Here is a 19,567-nt window from a genome sequence, read left to right on the forward strand (position 1 = left end):
CTTTTATTTTTAAGTTTGATGATACCATAGTTCAACTCGCGGCTTCTTTGTCTTTTACCCTCTCTCTGCTTCACATGATTCCTTTGCCTGTTCAACTTCAACATTATGGTGGCTGCTGCGCGGCACGTTGTATAGATGTCTTTATTCATGCTAATCAATGTACAGTCCAGTACAGCTGTCAGGAAAGTTCTTCATCTAACCATCGCTTTTCTTTTTAAAAAAAGAAAAGAGAAAACATATTTGACCCCTTTCCTTCATTTCTCATAGTTGATGTGGTTGATTGTTTGGCTTGATGTCATTTGTCCGTATCTACTAATTATTCCATTTTGCCCGGACTTCTGATGTTTCCAACACTTCCTTTCCCTCTCTTTTATGTCTTTACACTACATGCTGTTCATGTGCAGGATAATGTTGCTTATAGATTACCCTCTCTGGCCCCTTTTCTATGCTTATCGATGATGTGTGACCTCAGAGTGAGCGAATGGGCGGGGTCACAAATTGACGCTGCTGTTGAGTTTATTAACCCTCCCCGGGGACCTTGGTTTCTCTAGTAGCTGCAGAGCCAGTTTGCTACGCAGGTGCACAGTGGCTACGACAGCTCCGAAACTCTATTCTTGATATGAACCATCAAACCGATTCCACGAGGAGCACTATTGCATTAAAGAACTGTATTCACATTCAAAATTGCCGCCACTCTTTATGGAACCCTTCATCATAAACCATGGCGGGGGGAAAGAGCTTCATTCATGGTCATTCAGGCATTTGGTCACGATGAGGGTACTCCGCACAAGGGTGTTAAAATCATAAAAGAAGATTCATGAGCAGTCATCAACAGCACATTCTGAGAAGAGAAAACTACACTCACTAGTGAAGATAAGATACTACTGAAATGACTGAATCAAGAATGTCAAATCTGTATGTGAATAATTGCTTGAGTATTCCTAGTGCGTCCCCCGGCTCCTAGATGCGACTTGCGATTATGGATCCTTATTCCCAACGGTACTAGACATTCCCTCCAGCAACTTCCCCATCGCGATTTTCTACCGCACCAATTGCCCTAAGGCAAGAGCAGTTACAGCACAACCGTCCTGTTTATCAGACTGGAGTGTTTCAATCGCAAAGACAACAACCAACCAAGAAAAACCCCAGCAGAATGTGTGCTTGTACGATTCGGGATCTCACACATGTCTGTGCCCTACAGAGAAGGCCGGGACGAACATATGAAGTTGAGAGTAAATGGCTGGTCAATCGGTACGCCGATAATAACTCTGGGCTGTAAGAACAGTCCCGAATAAGGGTTACGCAGGTCCTTCCAGTTAGCCGATTGTGTTACGCAAAGAATGTAAAGTTGGTCACTCCATACCTGTCTAACTATAAGATCTGTTCCTCAATTCCAGGACGGCACGCAGTACGCTGTTGGACTTTAAAAAAAGGGAGGAGTCATTGTTGATGTCTCCAGAACTAGCATAGATTCTAACCTAGGGTTTGTTAAGGGGTAAGGATACTGAAACGCAGCTTTGTGTGGTGGCTATTTGGTGTGCTGAGGTTAAGAGAAGCAGAAGGCTAGGGTGGTTAGGTTCTACGCGGTTAGGGATGATAAGCGATACTGCATTGGGGAGTGAGCGGGGTTGCATTGATTCATGTGGTAAGCAGATGTTGAGTCAGTATATGATAACCTAGTTAGTGTTGAGGGTGGATATATAAATTGGAGTCTGTTTGCGGTTCCAGAACAAATCCGCTACTCAACCACACTCAAAGCGGAATACATAGGGTTCACCCACTCAAAGACCTCGCAATATGGGTCATTGTAACCCGCATAGCGGACTGACAGACAACCGCCGGTATTCATTGTACCATATCCAGAACAGGTATTAGCTACGGATAATCGCACCAAAACGGACAACGTTGAGAACCCTCAGTATCACCGCTATTTGCTGAGGAACATTTGATTCGCATTTTCCTGCCTTGGAAGAACAGGGCGAGTGCGCGTTAGTTTGCGTCAGAATGCCACAAGGTAGCTGTGGCAATGGTGAGTAGATAGTTGGCTCCGCAACTGCTTGTATGTTTCCTTCATTAGATATTATTTCATATTCCAAAGGCCTATAAGTCGCCACATGTATATTATTAGCCCCCTGTAAGCAGGTTCGGATACTGTAGGGTTCAGATATTCAACCACACATGGCAGAAGAAGATTCATGGAGAGAAAGCTCAGCATCGGGTGCAGCTTCGACCAGTGTAAAAGTTTTTTTATTATTCACGGAAGCACATCCATTATAAATAATCAGAGTGCATGGGGCTGATAATATTTGCATTAATTTTTTTATTGGATGGCATCTTCAAGATTTGTTTTCTATGTTGGTTAACAGTTGAACGTGGGTCGGCTATTCAGGGTACAACAACATAGGGAATAGGATGCGAGTTTCAGGGTTATCTGTCACGAAGGAATTACGGCATGGTTTCACTAACTAGGCATCGATCAGCCATCAAACAGCATGGCTGGTACCAGAGGCTTTGCTAACTCTGAAACCAGGGGACTTGGACTCAAGGGATGCAGCGGCCGTTTGAGCGGCAGAGTGATCTCAAAAGTCCGAAACAAGCTGGGTGGGCATTATTTTGGGGCACTACGAAGTTGGGGCATTCACTGGCCATTTTAGCGAGTCAAAGACGTTCGACATCGAAGGGAAAAGGGCCCGAGGATGGATGAGGGGATATGGGGATAAGGGGATAAGTGTCAAGGGGGGAGTTAATTTAGAAACAAATAGCGCTTGTTTGCGAAGTTGGAATTATTCCCTGGTTGTGGCTGTTAGGCTGATTGATTGGTGTGTGCTTGTTAATGACCAGGAGGTGCTTGATTATTTAGTTGCAGAGAGAAATCCTCGACAGACCTTTTCAACAGGAGGAGGAGGAGGGATTCACCAAGGGTACACTCCATAGTGTGTAAGGGGTTAAGCACGGAGTACTCCGTACGCAGGAGTTATTGAGAGAGGAAGACATGAAATAAATGAATAATGGAGATATTCATTTGTGGGCATGATGATGATCAAGAAAATCTTTCTCTTGATCAGTATATCAAAAGAGTAGTTTTATAGGAGTGGGCAGACAGATAAGCTGCTGCAAGTTCTGATTCAAAAAAAAAAAAAGAATTAAAAAAAAAATAGTAAAATAAAAATAAAAATAAAAATAACAATAACAATAAACAATTAAAATAAACTACGAAGTTAAAATTTACTCCATCTCCAAGGTGCCAAGTTGACAGTTAAATAAAACCATGTTCAACTGCAACCCCACTAAACTAAAAAATATTTAGCTAACTAAACCACACAAACTCCGCTATTTCTCCCCAACTTTCTTCAGCTGCATCTCCACGATCCTCCCTCAGCATACCTGTACATGTATACCTAGGTACTGTACCTATTCCATGTAGTGTATGCATTAATTAGTTATTACTTAGTGCTGGCATTTGCTTTGATGTTTACTGGACAGCACCACATTCTTCTTCTGCCTCCCACTCAAGTCGCGATTCGCACATCCTTTACTCACATACACATACACGCACAGACATCCTGGGTCTGTATCCACATCACCAATAGAGGAGAAGGTCAAGTGCATTATGAAACTGTTCAAGAATTTCCTCTCCAAAGGCAAAAGAGAGAGTGCCAACCACTATGGCTACAGTCAACATGAGAAATGCAGCAACAAAGCCAACCACTATGAACACAACAATCCACAATATCCTACCCCCAACAACAGCCCGCGTAGGGACTTTACTCGAGAGCTGTCTCCCGAGATCCTCTCTAGGATCTTCGGCTATGTCTGCCTCCATACCCTGGATGACACCTACAACTCCTCCGAGGAGTCAATGACTGAAGACGGCTGCATGCTCTGTAAAATGCGGGACCTCGCTCATTGTGCCCTTGTGTGTAGGAGATGGCACCCTCCCGCCCACGATCTGCTGTTTGTGATAGTCCATATCTATTCCCGCATACTATTGAGTTATCAATAATATATCCAATATTTTAAGTGATTATTTTTTTTTACAGTGCTAACTATTCCCCTGCACCGCTACATCTAATAGGTACCAAAATGTCCGTATCGATGCTGTCCACTATTGCGACCTCGAGTACGAATTGTCCGCGAAAAGGAAAAAGAACTCCTTTCTTGATCACAATTCAGAACCACTAGACGCACCCATGACACGCTTGACATTGTTCAGCAGAACAGTGCGCGAATCACAGCGCATTGGAAAGCTGGTTCTTTCACTGCGGATGCCATACATGACAAGAGAAGCCGGTAAGCTACTTCTGGCACAGACAGTGCTGATGTTACCCAACCTACGATATGTCGACTTGCCCGCTGGCTTTTTCTGTGACGATGAGTCAACCATGATCCTCAAGCAAACAATGATTGCTCGCTGTCCCGATATTCGACGCATGCGATATGCCAGGGGCTCCGAGAAAACATTCAGTGCTATCCAGCAAGAGGATGAAGTATCAAACGTAGACCAATTTATATATGGTCGACAACAGCGCCACAAGCCTCAGCCCCCGCGGCCACAGATAAAAGTATGGCCCAATCTCGAGGTGTTAGAGCTATGCGGCCTAAACACTTCAATTGACGTTCTCCGCCGGGTTCTGAGCCGCCTCCCTTGCATGACAGATCTAAAGCTGGAAGATCTAAGCGAGCTAGAAAGCCTCATCTTCAAGGACTCCCCATCTCTATGCCCCTTCCCCCCCATCGAACGTCTCACCCTCCACGATACCCCAGGTATCACCTACCGCGCATTCATCGACTACTTCAGCACCAGTAACAACAGACATGCCCTCAAACACCTCACCCTCTCCAACACCGGCATCCCCCCCGGCTCCCTGCACCACATCCTCAAAAACGCCCCGCGCCTCCAAAGCCTCTCCGTCACCCAGTACATCTCAGACGCTTTCGTGCAGGACAACGTCCCCCCTCTCGCGTCCCGCTCCCTCCGTCTCCTCCACTACGAAATCACAGCCAAATCCGAAAATCACGCCGCCCACTACTACAAATACCTCATGGCATCCCTGCTTGCTGGCTCCCTCCCGTCCCTGCTGGATCTATACGTCCGCGACGCCTCGTTCCCGGAAACCCTCATGTACGCCTCACTCCCGCAGATGGGTCGAAAAGGTGGAGCTGGTGGAGCTGGAATTAAAGGCCTCAACCAGGCCATGTCCGTCTATAGCAAGGGGGCTAAAGAGGCGGAGTGGAACTTCACCGCGTACGAGCCGCTTGACATGCCTGGCATGGGGGGGCCGGGTGGTGGCGGTCGACGGCGTGGGAGTAGCTCGCGCCCTGTTAGTTTCCATGGGGCGCAGTTGAGTCCGGCGTGGGGTGACGAGGCGCGCAGGAGCGTGTTGGTTGGGAACGGGGCCGGTGGGTTCCTTGCGTTACCTGGTGAGGAGCAGAGGCCAAAGAGTAGCAGTGGTTATGGAGGTGGTGGTGGTGGGCCGTGGATGCATCGACGGGAGGGAAGTAAGCAGGATTTGTGGCGGTGATCAAGGGGCGGTTTCGGGATATTTTTCCATGTTCACTTCTGCTTTGGGGATGTCTTGGGTTATGTCGTTGGGGTGTTTTTTTCCCCCTACCTTTTGCTCTTGGATTTTCCTGTTTGCTATATGGGATTTGGATTGAATGGGTTGGATTTGTTTGATATCATCTGGCTTGATTTGGCTGGTTTGTTTTGGTTGCGTTCACTTGCTTAACGATATTATTGGGACGATAAGGGATAATGGCCTGGATACCTGAGTAGGTTGGTAGAATGTGGTGCTAAACCTGAGGAGGAGCGTCGTTCTTTTTCATCCAATCTTTCAGGGCTGGGTTGTTTTTTAATCTTTAATTGTTTGTCTTCTCATTGACGTGGTCTCGCCTGGTTTCTGCGAGTCCCCACCCTTTTTTTGATTCTCTTTATAGCACGTTGTTTGACATTTTTTGTTAGTTTTTGAATATTCCCCCTTTCCGCAAACATGTTTTTGACCTTTTATTTTATTTTATTTTATTTTTTTTTGGTTCCTTAGGGACATGCATTTGGCTCCATGTTAATGAGATTATGATGCCAAATATCACCGTAGGTAATTTTAAATAGTTCTGCAGGCTCTGCACAGGAATGAAACTGTTGAATAAATGATTATGTGGATACATTATACTTCGCCCGCCGAAATTCGACCTTCTCATGCTCGTTCGTATGTATAGACATCGTCTGCTTATGATTAAATGCTGAAGCCGTTTTCTCTTTGTTGATATGCTCTTATGGCAAAAAGAGGCCTGGCACCTTCTTTCGGTCTAAACCATGTATCGTGGTGAGAAAAATGGGAACGCTAATTCGCAATTAACATAGATCTTCAGAAGGCAGAGGTGGCAGAGATGTAGAGAATAGATACGTAACTAAGCTTGTAACAGGCTTTCTAGAGTGAAAATCAAGCCAACTGATTTCACCTTCTCATCGCCGGAGGTTGAGGGACGATCTTCTTGGAGTTGTGGCGAGAACATACTTGACCATTGTGCTTTGGCCTCCATGCTGGGAAGTTATCTGCGTATTTTAATTTGCCTCCCCCGCCCCGCAATTACATATCTTCCCCGGTTCTGCGCCTAAGTATATCTGGAAGGAGTATGATGGGTACTTTCTAATATTTAGGAAGGATACCACGAAGCCACTTCTCTCGTTCCATAGCTATCAATGTATTTCATGATGGTGGTTGTGTCATTCGTGGGCGCCGTGTGTATGTATGAGTCTAGCTTTATCGACCACTGAACACCAGCGATTTGAGAGATGAATACAACCTTCAACGCTTTTAGAGGAGCTGTGGAATAGGTATCCAGGGGATATGGGGTGTGGGACAATATGTCATCCCATTAATGATAAAACGGGGATCAGCTTGAAATCGTCCGCTTCTCTGGCAGTGCTTTTTGAGTTTAATTCTTTATGGCTCTGATACGTTGTGTCCATCCTATTGTGCACGCAAACCTTGCCGAGAGTAATCTGTAGAACCTGTTTTGCCCAAGTCTGTACTTGCACACCACTTGTGCATGCAAAGGCCGGGGTCATGGCTGCAGAAAGACGGGTATGAGCGGCAGCACGTGGAGAACACTGGCGAGAACCTTGCCGGATAGGGATGGGATGGGAGGAAAAGAGTGGAGCGCATTGGAGAAAAATGGGATGTTGGATATGGTACCATACTCTCATTTCTGTGAATAACCATGGAATCCATGGGGGGTTTTGGGTTCTTCTCTTGTGGTGTTTGATTTATTCACACCGCCCTTCTTTTTCACCTTTCCACTTTTTCAAATAAGTTATCCGTTTGAGTTAAATATGACATTTCCGAGCCCCTAGTTAGTTAAGGGTGCGAGAAACGTGATGACAGCGGAACGAATCATCCCAGAACCCTTGGCGGGTGGAATTTGACGAAAGCACGCAGTCAGCGGTTCGGTGAACTCCTTACCGACTCCACTAACCAGATTCTTCTTCCCGAGCAAAGAAGTGAGCTTTACTCTTTTCCGCAAGCACCTGTATCAATTAATCATTTGAACAACTTGAGCAGGAGAGCCTGAGAGCGTGAGTTTATCGCGGATCTCTCGGCAACTATCTAACCTCCATACGTTTGGGAATATTTGGGTGGATTGTGTAACTATGTGCCGTGAGAAAACCAATAGCAATTCCCTGTATTATCGTGCATGTTGCTCCGTAGACAGAGATATACAATGTATATATGATGTTGGGTGTAAGAAGTTGCTCTCTAAATGAAAAAGCAGACGACTAGTTCTATATGGAGGATTGTTGTTCGTCAGGAGCCAGCCCCGGCCCAAAACGGCAAGTGCTTGGCTTGCCCAGCACCTGCAACTTCCGACCTCAACTTTTTTGAATTTCTGAACTTTTTTGAACTTTGGATCTTTTTGAACCCCAATGTTCAACGTCAACATCTCCATATCCTGCAAACCACGGCACACCACCCACAATCCTCCCGCCCCCCCCCCCCCCCCCCCCTCCTCTCACTGTGTGTCTATCCTCTCCACACACACACAGACGGACAGACACCAACCCAATCCTCTCGGTCTTCACGCTCTCTATCCCTCTCTCCATTATCCCCCCTATCCCCTCTCCTCTCACACTCTTTTCTCGCCTTCGTTTGTTGCTGTGTGTGTTTGCCTGTGTGTGTGTTGCTGGCTGCTGCTGCTGCTGCTGCTTCTCTCTGCCAGTAGTATTTAAATAAAAATAAAAATAAAAATAAAAATAGCTTAGAGCCCCCCCTCGTCTCGACCAGATAAATCACCAATTCCACCATACCCACCACCATCCCTCGTGATCCTACTGGTCTGACATCTCACCCACCTCACCTCACCCTACCCTCCTCCCCGATCAATTCATCAGTCCGAATCAGAGATAATGGCTGCTATGCATCCGCCCTCCCCGAAGTTGGACCGTTATGTCGTTATCCATGTTGCTACCACCTGCGATGAACATGGCGTATACGTCACCAAAGACTCCGCTGAAGTTATCGAACTGGGCTGGATATTGTTGGACGCGGAAAACTGCAAGGAGGTGAGCTTTTATTTTGCTTTGAAGAAAACTACAGAAAGAGGGAGATAAAAAATATCTATAACTATAGATTTTATGTCTAATTGGTTTTTTTCTTTCTTTTTCTTTCTTGTTTGGTTACGACACTTGCTCTCGTGGATGTTGCGATAGTCATTTGGTTTGACTAACGTTAACTATAAAAAAAACAGCTTCATCGAGAGAGTGTGCTGGTAAAACCAGTCAACACCCCCATAACTCCCCTATGCAGTGAGTCTGACCCCTTCCCTCCCTTTTCTTTCTTTTTTTACATCTCAAAGCCCAAGAATTGAAGTCCTCTCACGTTCATTTGTGCCAAATCATATGGACTAACCATAACGATTAGCAAGCCTGACCACCCTCACCTGGGAACATGTCCGCTCGGCAGGTACTTTTCGGGATGCCATCAACCAGTTTGATGCTTTTGCTCAAGAGCACCTCCTCTCAAAGAATTTCGAGTTTTCCTTCGTAACTCTGGACTCTTGGGATATGCGTGTCCAGCTCCCCCGTGAAGCCAGAGACAAAGCTGTAGTCCTTCCCCCGTACCTGCAACACTCGCGTACTTTTGACCTGCGGACGGAATATCAGCGATGGCAGCAGCACCACCCGGAATCCCTCCCTTTTGGCCCGAGTGATCTGGCCAACATCTGTGCTGCTCTCGAGGTTGAGCCCATGCAGTCTTCCGCTCCCATCAAACATAATCTTCCCTTCCATCTCCAGGCCCTGGCTCCTGCCTCGCCAAGGCGTGCCATGGAGGAGGCAATCACTCTGGCTCGAGTCCTTCACGGGTTGATTAGAAAGTCACAGCCGCCCCACGAGCATCCTGAGATCCTCACCCGCCCCATGGATGCACGAGCTGATGTCCGTGCCTTTTTGGCTGAACGCAGCAAGGTCCTTCATATGAGTGGCCTGCCGCACGACACCACCCAGTCCGAGCTGGAGAGTTGGTATACCCAGTTTGGAGGCCGTCCAATTGCTTTTTGGACCTTGAGAACACCTGACCAGCACAAGCCCACTGGAACTGGATTTGCGGTGTTCTCATCTCACGAGGAGGTACGTAATGTGTTATAAAAATGTTTTTCTTTTCCTTTTCTTCCGAACGGCTTATTTTGTAACCGATTCTAATTTTACTTTTCATTGTATATAGGCTGCGGAGAGCCTTTGCATGAACGGTCGTGCTCTCAACGACAAAGCCATCGAAGTATCCCCTTCCTCTAGCCGCGTCCTGGATCATGCTGCTGAAATCCTTACCCCATTCCCTCCCAGTAAGAATCGTCCCCGCCCTGGTGACTGGACTTGCCCGTCCTGCGGATTCTCTAATTTCCAGCGTCGTACTACATGCTTCCGCTGTTCTTTCCCAGCTGTTGGTACTGGCCCGGACCCAATGGCATATGGAGGCTACGGTTACGGCCCACCATCGATGATGCCCCCACCACATCATATGGGACACCATGTAGGCCATGGAGGCCACTCGCGAGGCATGGGCGGCAACGGCGGCGTTGTCCCATTCCGAGCTGGTGACTGGAAGTGCGGTGCAGAAGGTTGTGGCTACCATAATTTCGCGAAGAACATCAACTGCCTTCGCTGTGGTGGTCCCCGCTCCGGCGCTGCTGTTGTGGCTGATTCCGCTTTTCCCTCTCCCATGGAACCCCCCTCGGGCTTCGGAATGGGCCCCCCATCCATCACTAGCACCCCAGGCCCAGGCCCTTTCGCCTCTAGTGCAGGTGCCTTCGGTGCCTTTGGTGCCTTCGGCCAGCAATTTGGTGGGCCCCCAAGCACCTATGCGTTGCCCTCAGGCATTGGGGCTGCTTCTGGTCCCTACCCTCCAATGGGTCAAATGGGCCAAATGAACCCTCCTTACGGGTCGGCCAACGTATCCCACTCCGCTGCCTCATTTGGTAACCCGGCCACCCAGGCTGCTTTCACTAGTGCAGACCACGTCCCCCAGGCTGTTGGAGCCTCCTCCAACGGCAACTTCTATGGTAATGATGGCGCAGCTGATCCCTTCGCCTTCTTGACCACGGGCCTCGGTGCATTGGCTGTGGATGACGGCCGCAGGAACGGTGCTGCTTCTAACAAATCCCCAGCATAATTTGATACTACATACGTCTCACCGTCTCGATTTATCCATCTCGCGAACATTACCTCGAGACCAACGTTTCGCGTCTTTTTTTGGTTACCTTTTTGTCCAACCTCGGCAGTATCCTTTTTTTATTTTATCTCTCTTTCAATTGATCCGCAAATATGGTGCATTAGCTGCTTCTCTCTCTATAGAGATATCGTTTCTCCCTCGCGATATTCAGTGCATTGGGTGGAAATAAGCAGTTACCCTTTTTTCGGAGGGCAAGGTGTTTTTATAACCAGAGGAGAAAGCCCTATCTAAGTTGAAAAGATCACTGGTTTTTTTAGCAAATGTTCATCTTACGACCCTTCTGGTCCTTTTAATTCCAGCTTGATGGATAACTGGAAAAATTTGGCAGAGCAACTCGATCGGTGGCATTTGCTTAATCTTTCTTCCTTCCTTCCTTCCTTTCTTTTTTGGTATTCTTTTGCTGTTTAATGTCACTTTGTGTTTGATTCATTTTTTTCACCGTTTGTATTTTCTCAAGTTGTTTTCATATTCGCCAGTTACTGCTTCTTTTTAAGTATGGAACGGCGGACCAGAACCGATGGCGGAGCAGGGAGGACCTTCGGCGTGGCATTGCATGACATGTCAATGGGGACACATAGAGATGCTTTTTTTTCCTTTTGTTGTTATTATTATTGTTATTATTTTCGCGCGGAACAACATCACCGTCGTTTACACGATATCGTCGTCATCGGCAGCATAGCGAGCGGGGAAACGAAAAATAAGTTTTGAAGCGTTTGTTCTTGGGATGGTATGGGATAATCGAGTGTACTGGATTTGTTGCCGTGGTTTGAGCTTCAGCGGTGGCAGGAAAGCAAAGGGGGAGTATGTACGGTTTGGCCTATCAACAAAGAAAAAAATGTGCAAATTACAGGGTGAATGGGGGGAACAAGGGATAAAATTCTAATTTGGATAACTTTACAGGGGAAATTAAACAGATTGGGATGGATATGGTACGGAGAGGTTATAGAAAAGGAATTGTTGGCATTGGAACCAAAACAAGGTGAAAATCAATTTCAAAAAGGGGAGGACAGAAAGAGACGGAAAGAGAGGGCAAATTGAATTTGAGAGGGAAACCATCAATGCTACGTTTGCTACACACGGACACAACACTTTTCCCCGCCGTGTATTTCCTCTCATGGACTTCGTTCAGGTTGCTTCTACAGAACCTCTTGTTGTTTATCGGTTGTAGAACTGATCTATTTTGGAATACTTTTTTGGCCAAGTTTGTCGGGCATTTTATATAACTTTAAGCAAGCGCCGGGGGTGGACAGTTTTTAAGGTTGTTGGAAACCGGGAAAACGGAATGGAGCTTCCTTTTCTCTCTCTTTTATTTTTTTATTTTATTTTATTTTTATTTTTATTTATTTTTATTTTTTTGCTTGCTGTTGATTGATGCTTGTTTGGGGGCTGCTTCTGTTCGGATTTGTTGGTAGGTTGGTCGGTTGGCTGGTTGGCTGGTTGGTTGCATGGCAAATGGCATCGATTGGGTTTTGATTTTAATTTTAATTTTTTTTTGCCCACTCCTTTAACCATTTCTTTTCAAACTTGGATGGAAAAATTCGTGGGCAGAAACTTTTTGGAGTGTTTGGTGTGTGGTTTGGTGGATTCTTTCATTTCCCCCCCCTTGATTTAGCTGCTTAACTCTACTTTTACTAGTCACCTTTTCTTTCCTTTTGATTGTTATATTTTTGGTCTATTTCAGTTACTTCTAGCTCCCTCTCTTACCACTTTTTTCTCTTTCACTATTATTGCTTGTACGCTGCCCCGTGTCTTGGTGCCTGGTCTATTTCATTTTACCTTATTTCTTGCCATGTGTCTGTAGTTTGAGACCATCCCCCAAGATCGCGTTTTTTTCTCTTGCTTAACCCAACAACTCATCCTTCCACTCTATTTAATAATGCTGCTGTTATTGTCTTCATGAATCGTAGCCAGTTTTCCAGGTCACTCTTTTCCATCACCTTTTTCTTCACAACGAAAAAAAAAAAAGAAAGAAGAGCGAAGTCGACCTTTTTGAACTTCAAAGCTTGAATTTCTCCGGCGATTATGGATAACAGCAAGAAGGACGGGGCACCAAATGAATTCCCCACACATTACATATGTACCTGTATGAAACATTGTTCGACGATTCTTGCGGCTAGTTGGGAAATCTGTGTATGTATATATATGGGGTGAATGTGTAACTCGCAGAGCATAGCCGTTTACATGGTAGGCGGGTAGCCAATTGGGAAGGGAAGTGTAGTCAGAGCGCAAATAACTGAATGATATAACTATACGGAGTGTGATGAACAAGGTGCATCGAGTAGTAAGGCTACGCTTCATTCTACCTATGCTCCATAGATATCAGGAATCCAGCACTGTATAACAAACCAGACCATGAGGACACAGGGGACCATCAACTAAGAGATATCAATCCCAAAGGACAATAAAAGGAGAACTATAACTGCAGGGAACAGAAATATTCTGGAAAATAAAAACCCCAGATGCCTTCGCCCAGTGAACCAGATACAACTGGCAAAAGTATACTGGAAATATAACTGAAAACACCACCTGTGTCAATCTACCTATAATCTCCATGCCCTCCTTACTCCTCAGCATCCGTTAACACATCCGTCGTATGGCTCCCCTCCCGCTCTCGTTTTGGAACATGCCCGCCATCACTGGGACTTCTCGCAATGACAGTATCATCCCCATCTCCCACTTCTGTTTGTACATCATCCAAATTCTCACTCTCGCTCCGCACAGCACTCAAAACACTCTCACCATCCTCGCTCCGCTCCTTCTTCACGGCCACGGACGCCATAGACGACATAGAAAGAGCTAGAGACACCTCCCTTGACATCCCTCTCGTACCGCGGCTCATTCCACTATCCCGTCTACTACCGCTGCTAACGGTACTGCTCACTGATACCGCCCTACTTGTATTCCTCATCTTCCCATTTGGTTTAGCAGCTGCTGCAGCAACGGCCGCGACAAGTTTCAGAACTGCATTTTTCGCTTTAACCAATGCATTCCTCCCCGTCGCATCGCTCGCGACGCCAGAGGTGATCGCCTGATCCAACAAATCCTTTACAAGCAACGGTAGCTCCCCATTGTCGTCAGACGCAAGCTGAACTTGATTGTTCACATTGTTAGAGCGCAAGCTAGAGCGGAGGATTTCATGATCATCCGCTCCATCAGGGACCCGTGATCCAGACTGCGAAGGCGCAACTGCCACCGGTGGGGACGGAATGTGTAGTTTTCCCAGCATGGAAAGAAGATGTCTCTTCTCCTCCTTGGTCGACGCGCTAGTGGAGCCAACGCCCAGGAGGCGTTGCAAGATATCTCGCATGAGGGCCAGATGAAGGCTGTCGCTGGGTCGGAAAGGGGTGCTGTTGGTAGACACAGAGAGCCCTGGAAGTTGAGCTTCACCCCCTAACCCGACTATACGCCTGTCATCGGTCCATTCGACAAGCATTCCCACTACATTTGCCATAAGGGACTTGACCTCCTTTTCCCCAACTGTTTCGTCGATCTCACCGTCGCTGTCTTCATCAGCTTCAAGGGAATAGAAATCGTCAGCTGCTGATAGGACAGAACGAATGACAGGTACTGAAATTTTGCGCATATGTTGAGCGTTTGTGAGGCGGGAGTGACAATAGACGGGGAGAAAATAACTCAATGCTTGTCTGAGAGCTGGGTTGTCTCGCGTACGAGGATGAAAAAATGAAATAACGAGAGCTTGTAAGAGAGTGTCAATAGAGTTCTCGTTCAGCTCTTTAATTGACGAGGGTACGTTAGGACCAGACGGGGACAGGGCGCCGGTAAGAAGCAGTTTCGCTAGTGCCGTGACGGCTGCTGTTTGGACAATAGGTGGAGAGTTGGTTTTTAAGGACTTCGCAAATACCTTAAGCAATGGTTTTTGAAAAGGGGGAGTAACAACAGAGTTGGCCTCGTTTGGAGATGGGACTGGGAGAAGTATCGAATGATGTGTTGTGAGGATATCGGAAAGAATTCGTATCGTTGTTTCTTGTAGTGCTTCATGGCCTTTGGTGTAGCAGTAGATGAACAAACTCATGTTCTCTTCAGCAAGTGTCTAGAGAATAGTTAGATATGTGCTATAGTAAACATAATTCGGGTTAATTTTCTAGCGGCTCACCTTATCCAATAGGCAGCATAGACCCAAGCACTCGAGGCCACGCTCTCTGATAGGAGCCTCGTGGCTCCTAACTGCTGGTACCACCAGATTATTCAACATGGTGACCAGGTGCATATTATCCTGCAAGTTGCCTTGAACATTCTGCAGCATGCATTGCGCAATATAGAGGCATTTCATGTTAACCATAATCTCGCGCAGAACCTTGGCTTTGGCCTCTTCCTTATTAAAAGGGACCTCTTCACTATCCCCTTCATTTTCATCAACTTCATCATCAGGGGTTTCTGAACGGTTTCGCTTAGATGATTTCTCTGAACTTCCCTGACTCTGTTCAGACTTAGCAGAAACGAAGCTGTCCTCCGAAACGATCGTATCATGCACTTCAGCGACGGCCTCCAGAACAACGCCGCAAAATTCATTCTCGCCAGAAGCGTCAGGGCCGCAAACCGCTCGCAAAGCCTCGACGACAAGCTTTGTTACCTCTTCAGGTAGGTTAGGCACGGCCAGAGTCTCCCTAAGGAGAGAAAACATCTTCCTTCTGCCCACTTCGTCACTGTAATCAAGCGTTAGGGCTATATGAAGGAGTTGTTCAACGACAAACTCGCATTCAACGGTTTCCTCTTCGGCACGGTCATCCTCGCTGGGCTGATTTAGCCTTTGCAAAAGATCGCTGGCATATTTATGAAGGTAATAAGCTAGTGCAGTCACTTCGGGAATCTTTTCATCTGCCAAATCGTCATATTCACCATCACCCTCTTCCCAACAAAACTGGTTGAGGCTTCGCGCCATGAATGCGGTTTCTGGGGTTAGAGATTCCCAAAATTGTTCATTGAAATCAACCGCTTCACGGTAATCAGGACGGCCTTCCCAGAAGCTTCTCATCGCATCGTGGGCAATTCCACCTTCAATACCAGAGTTGACGACATCTATACGTTCTAGGAGCTCCATCAGCGCGGGCATGCTGAGTGGAGCACTTTTGTCTGCGGGTTGGCCGTTCTCCTCTGTTTCTGGTCTTCCGGCACAATCTTCAATCCATCGCTCGTAAAAGAGTCTCCCTGCCGCTTTTCTAACGTTATCATCTCGATCTCTGATTCCCCACCGTAGTAGTTTTTCTCTCATTGTCAACGATAGATGTCTAAAGTCCCCCAATTGCGGAAGCAAACGTGAATATAATGCTCTCCGTGTCGGCGCATCCAGGTCTCGTGCTCGTTCGAGGAGGTAAGGCAGGGTAGTCGGGGTCAGTGGAAGGTTAAGAAGTAATGTTCGTCGTACTTCAGCACTGGTATCGTTTTGGAGTACGTCCAGAAGCTTGTCCAGGAGAGCTGCTGCGCCGTTATTTTTACTGGAATCATCTTCCTCGTCCTCATTTCCCGCGAGTCGGCCTAGACCCATCACGGCCTGTACGCGGACGGCAGGTTCTTTATCTCTAAGGCGTTTAACTAAGCCTTGTCTGATGAGGTGGTACAGCTCATCATCCACAGAGTCCAGGGAATTGACAATGTGGGTCACGATTTGTGTCGCTCGATATCGGATGACCCTTTCTTTGGCAGCTTGCAAGGGAATCATTGTCGACACGATATCGAATATTAATCTCAAGGTAGGCGTTTCTGGTAAGGTTTGTGTTTCACCAGGATCACCCTGAAGAAATAGCTCAAAATCTGTGTATCTGTTAGAATCTCCATAGCACAAGTATAGTTTGCTACATTTTATTTCTCTTATCTTACCTTTCTCAGAGGCATTTCTCAGGAACGTTCCTAAGAATTTAATAACCCGATCTCCGACCGCCTCTGTCTTTTTCACAACCAGAACTCTCAACATGCATCGAGAGATCTCGATATTGAATTCCTTCTCTGCCACTCCACCGCTATCATCGAAACTATCATTCATGAATTCTTCATGGAGCTTGTTCCCTTGCTTCGCTCTCCCCTTCTCCTGTCGCAATCCACAACTTACTTCTTGTATTTTTCTTAGCCGCACTACAAGCTTTCTGTGGCTGGTGGCAGAGCGTTGCGCATCAGTGAAGATCTCGACTATGCTTGCGCGGAGGTTGGGGTTAGACGTAGGTAAAGGAGGCTCTGGTGGGATGAAGACATTCGGCGCAGTTCCAGAGGGCGGGGCAGATGATTTGCGAGAGGATGTCACCGATGAAGCGCGAGCAGCGACTCGAGACGGCATGGTGATTATCGAAAGCGCTATCAAGTATCAGCGCAAGCTGATTTGACTGGAGAAAATGTATGATGACGTTCCTGTTTATCCTGCCTTGAATGGGGTTCGTCGCCGCTAATTTTGGAGAGGAGGAATCAGTGAGTGGGGATAAAAATAAACAATAGTGGATACAACCATGTTATATACAAGACTCAGAAGTTTGTCATTAGTGTCGTGGGTTGGTTAAGTCACCTCGTTCCTTGGATGTCGTTGAATGCCGATGCGTTTGTTTACATCTCGAAGTTGAAGCTGTAGCGTGGAACAAGGCGTTAAGCCTGTTTGGGGTTAGAGAGAGCTCGGGCCAGCTGTCTTGGTATCTGGCTTATGTAAATGACGCTAACACTCACCGATTGCGCTAAGATAAGGGCTCGAGAATTCACGTGACTTAGCTGGTGGCAGTTTTTTATTAGGTAAGCAACCATTCATCCTTTTTTCCATTAAACCGAACAATAGAAACAACACAGAAACATAGACATAAATAAAAGCCCAGTTTTCTATTTGCTAGCTATCAGATGAAAACGCTGGCAATATATCATCTTCCCCATACAACGGCTAAAATGCACCTCTCATCCTCTCTTTGCGGTTCATCGAGGTCTACGGGGCCACGTGACCAGTTTGTCTTCGTCCAATGTATCTCGATCACGCGATTTTATGAGTTTATAGAGATAGATAATAGGTAGTTCAACTACAACCTGGATAGCTTTGAAGCTGTGTCTCTGCGCACAACTACCCCGGATATCTTTAATATTAATACCAATTGGCTCTTCCCGGCTCTTTCAATATTTTATAGCTCCAACTATTTAATAGGATAGCAGGCAGTATGTTCCGCAACAGTGTCAGACGCTTCGCCGCGACGGCGTATAGGTCAACAGAGACCATCGCGCAAACCGAGGCGAAAAACACTTACTCCATTCAAGTTTCCAGAGCCCAGGGTGTTGTTAAGGGCCTCATTGGAGGTATTTAAGCTCCTTTACTCTCCCTCTTGTGGATTAAGAGCCCCATTCGGTGCTTTGACTTGTGTCTCACTTTGTGGTAGCAATTGGAAATACCCCCCTTATACGGCTGAACCGTCTGTCCGCGGAAACTGGCTGCGAAATCCTTGGCAAATCCGAATTCCAAAACCCAGGTGGAAGCGTCAAGGATCGGGCAGCACTATATGTTGTCCAGGATGCGGTGGAGCGAGGGCTTTTGAAACCCGGTGGCACAGTTGTTGAAGGCACTGCCGGTAACACTGGAATCGGTCTGGCCCACGTTTGCCGGTCAAAGGGTTACAACCTCGTCATATACATGCCCAACACGCAATCACAGGGCAAGATCGATCTTTTGCGGTTGCTGGGCGCAGAGGTATACCCCGTCCCAGCCGTTGCCTTTGACAACCCGGCAAACTACAACCATCAAGCTAGACAACATGCCGAATCGCTCAACAATGCTGTCTGGACAAACCAGTTTGATAACACCGCCAACCGCCGTGCACATATTGAGACAACAGGGCCGGAAATCTGGGCGCAAACTGGGGGTAAAGTCGATGCCTTTACATGCGCCACTGGCACTGGTGGCACGTTAGCGGGTATCACCAGATATTTAAAGACGGTCAGCGATGGTCGGGTGAAGAGCTTCCTCGCAGATCCACCAGGAAGTGTCCTGTACAGTTACATAACAAGCGGTGGAAAGCTTATTGAGAGAACTGGGAGCAGTATAACAGAGGGAATAGGCCAAGGCCGTGTCACAGACAACCTAAAACCGGACATCGACCTTATCGACGGAGCTTTACACATTAGTGATGAGAAGAGCATCGAGATGGTTTACCGGTGCCTGGACGAGGAGGGAATCTATCTTGGCGCCAGCTCAGCTCTCAATGTTGTTGCCGCAAAGGAGGTCGCTGAGAAGCTGGGCAAGGGCCATACCGTCGTTACGGTATTGTGTGATGGCGCCTACAGATACGCTGACCGTCTATTTTCGGATAAGTGGCTGCAGAGTAAGAACCTGCGCGGAGCGATACCTAAGCATTTGGAGAAGTATATTGTACTACCATGATTCATCTTATTTATTTTATTCATTTATCTTGGGTTAATTGTTAATATTAGAAATGATTATTGGTTTTTGTATTAATTTATCCCTATATATATCCCATCCCTCTTTGGTGCTTCTCACTGGCGATTTTTGATAGCAAAAGGGTATAGCAAAGAAGGGCTCCAAAATCGTCGAATGATATCCGCAAGTGGTTGAGAGATATCTGGAAGACATGGCGGCTATTATTACCGCGATTGGTATGAGATACACAAGGCCACCTTACTGTGGAGTAAGGTAGCTGGCAAGGGTGTTGAGGTTGGGAGGTTGATAATAAGCAGCAATCTTTGACAACAGTTGGATCTCGGATTACCCGGCCATCAGCACAGCATGCGAGAAGCTTCCAAGGGACGACGAAACCAAGAAAGCCGTTGAGCTGATGGTGAACCCCCCTTGATCTAGGACATTTAGAGAAAGATGTAGAGACAAACAAGGCTTCGGTACAGTTTACGAAGAGGTT

General features: G+C 46.8%; 5 protein-coding genes across 5 annotated transcripts; 3 read left to right on the forward strand and 2 right to left on the reverse strand.

Annotated features, from left to right (window-relative positions):
* Positions 1-3,610: 3,610 nt before the first annotated feature.
* PADG_02723 (uncharacterized protein) lies at positions 3,611-5,522 on the forward strand (the record flags this gene model as incomplete). The annotated part of the gene is made up of 2 exons (XM_010760276.1): positions 3,611-3,954; positions 4,076-5,522. 2 exons carry the CDS (start codon positions 3,611-3,613, stop codon positions 5,520-5,522), a joined length of 1,791 nt encoding a protein of 596 aa, XP_010758578.1.
* A 1,346-nt stretch (positions 5,523-6,868) lies between these two features.
* Positions 6,869-7,069, reverse strand: PADG_11480 (uncharacterized protein; the record flags this gene model as incomplete). Its single annotated transcript, XM_010760646.1, has 1 exon — positions 6,869-7,069. One exon carries the CDS (start codon positions 7,067-7,069, stop codon positions 6,869-6,871), a length of 201 nt encoding a protein of 66 aa, XP_010758948.1.
* Positions 7,070-8,404: 1,335 nt separating this feature from the next.
* On the forward strand, positions 8,405-10,664 carry PADG_02724 (uncharacterized protein; the record flags this gene model as incomplete). Its single annotated transcript, XM_010760277.1, has 4 exons — positions 8,405-8,560; positions 8,746-8,803; positions 8,919-9,625; positions 9,720-10,664. The coding sequence occupies 4 exons, from the start codon at positions 8,405-8,407 to the stop codon at positions 10,662-10,664; spliced, it is 1,866 nt and encodes a 621-aa protein (XP_010758579.1).
* A 2,620-nt stretch (positions 10,665-13,284) lies between these two features.
* On the reverse strand, positions 13,285-17,010 carry PADG_02725 (condensin subunit YCG1; the record flags this gene model as incomplete). The annotated part of the gene is made up of 3 exons (XM_010759801.1): positions 13,285-14,775; positions 14,839-16,493; positions 16,560-17,010. 3 exons carry the CDS (start codon positions 17,008-17,010, stop codon positions 13,285-13,287), a joined length of 3,597 nt encoding a protein of 1,198 aa, XP_010758103.1.
* Positions 17,011-17,860: 850 nt separating this feature from the next.
* Positions 17,861-19,074, forward strand: PADG_02726 (cysteine synthase; the record flags this gene model as incomplete). The annotated part of the gene is made up of 2 exons (XM_010760278.1): positions 17,861-17,996; positions 18,077-19,074. 2 exons carry the CDS (start codon positions 17,861-17,863, stop codon positions 19,072-19,074), a joined length of 1,134 nt encoding a protein of 377 aa, XP_010758580.1.
* Between the last annotated feature and the right edge of the window lie 493 nt (positions 19,075-19,567).

Source organism: Paracoccidioides brasiliensis, assembly GCF_000150735.1.
Source record: "Paracoccidioides brasiliensis Pb18 unplaced genomic scaffold supercont2.3, whole genome shotgun sequence".
Lineage (NCBI taxonomy): Eukaryota > Fungi > Ascomycota > Eurotiomycetes > Onygenales > Ajellomycetaceae > Paracoccidioides > Paracoccidioides brasiliensis.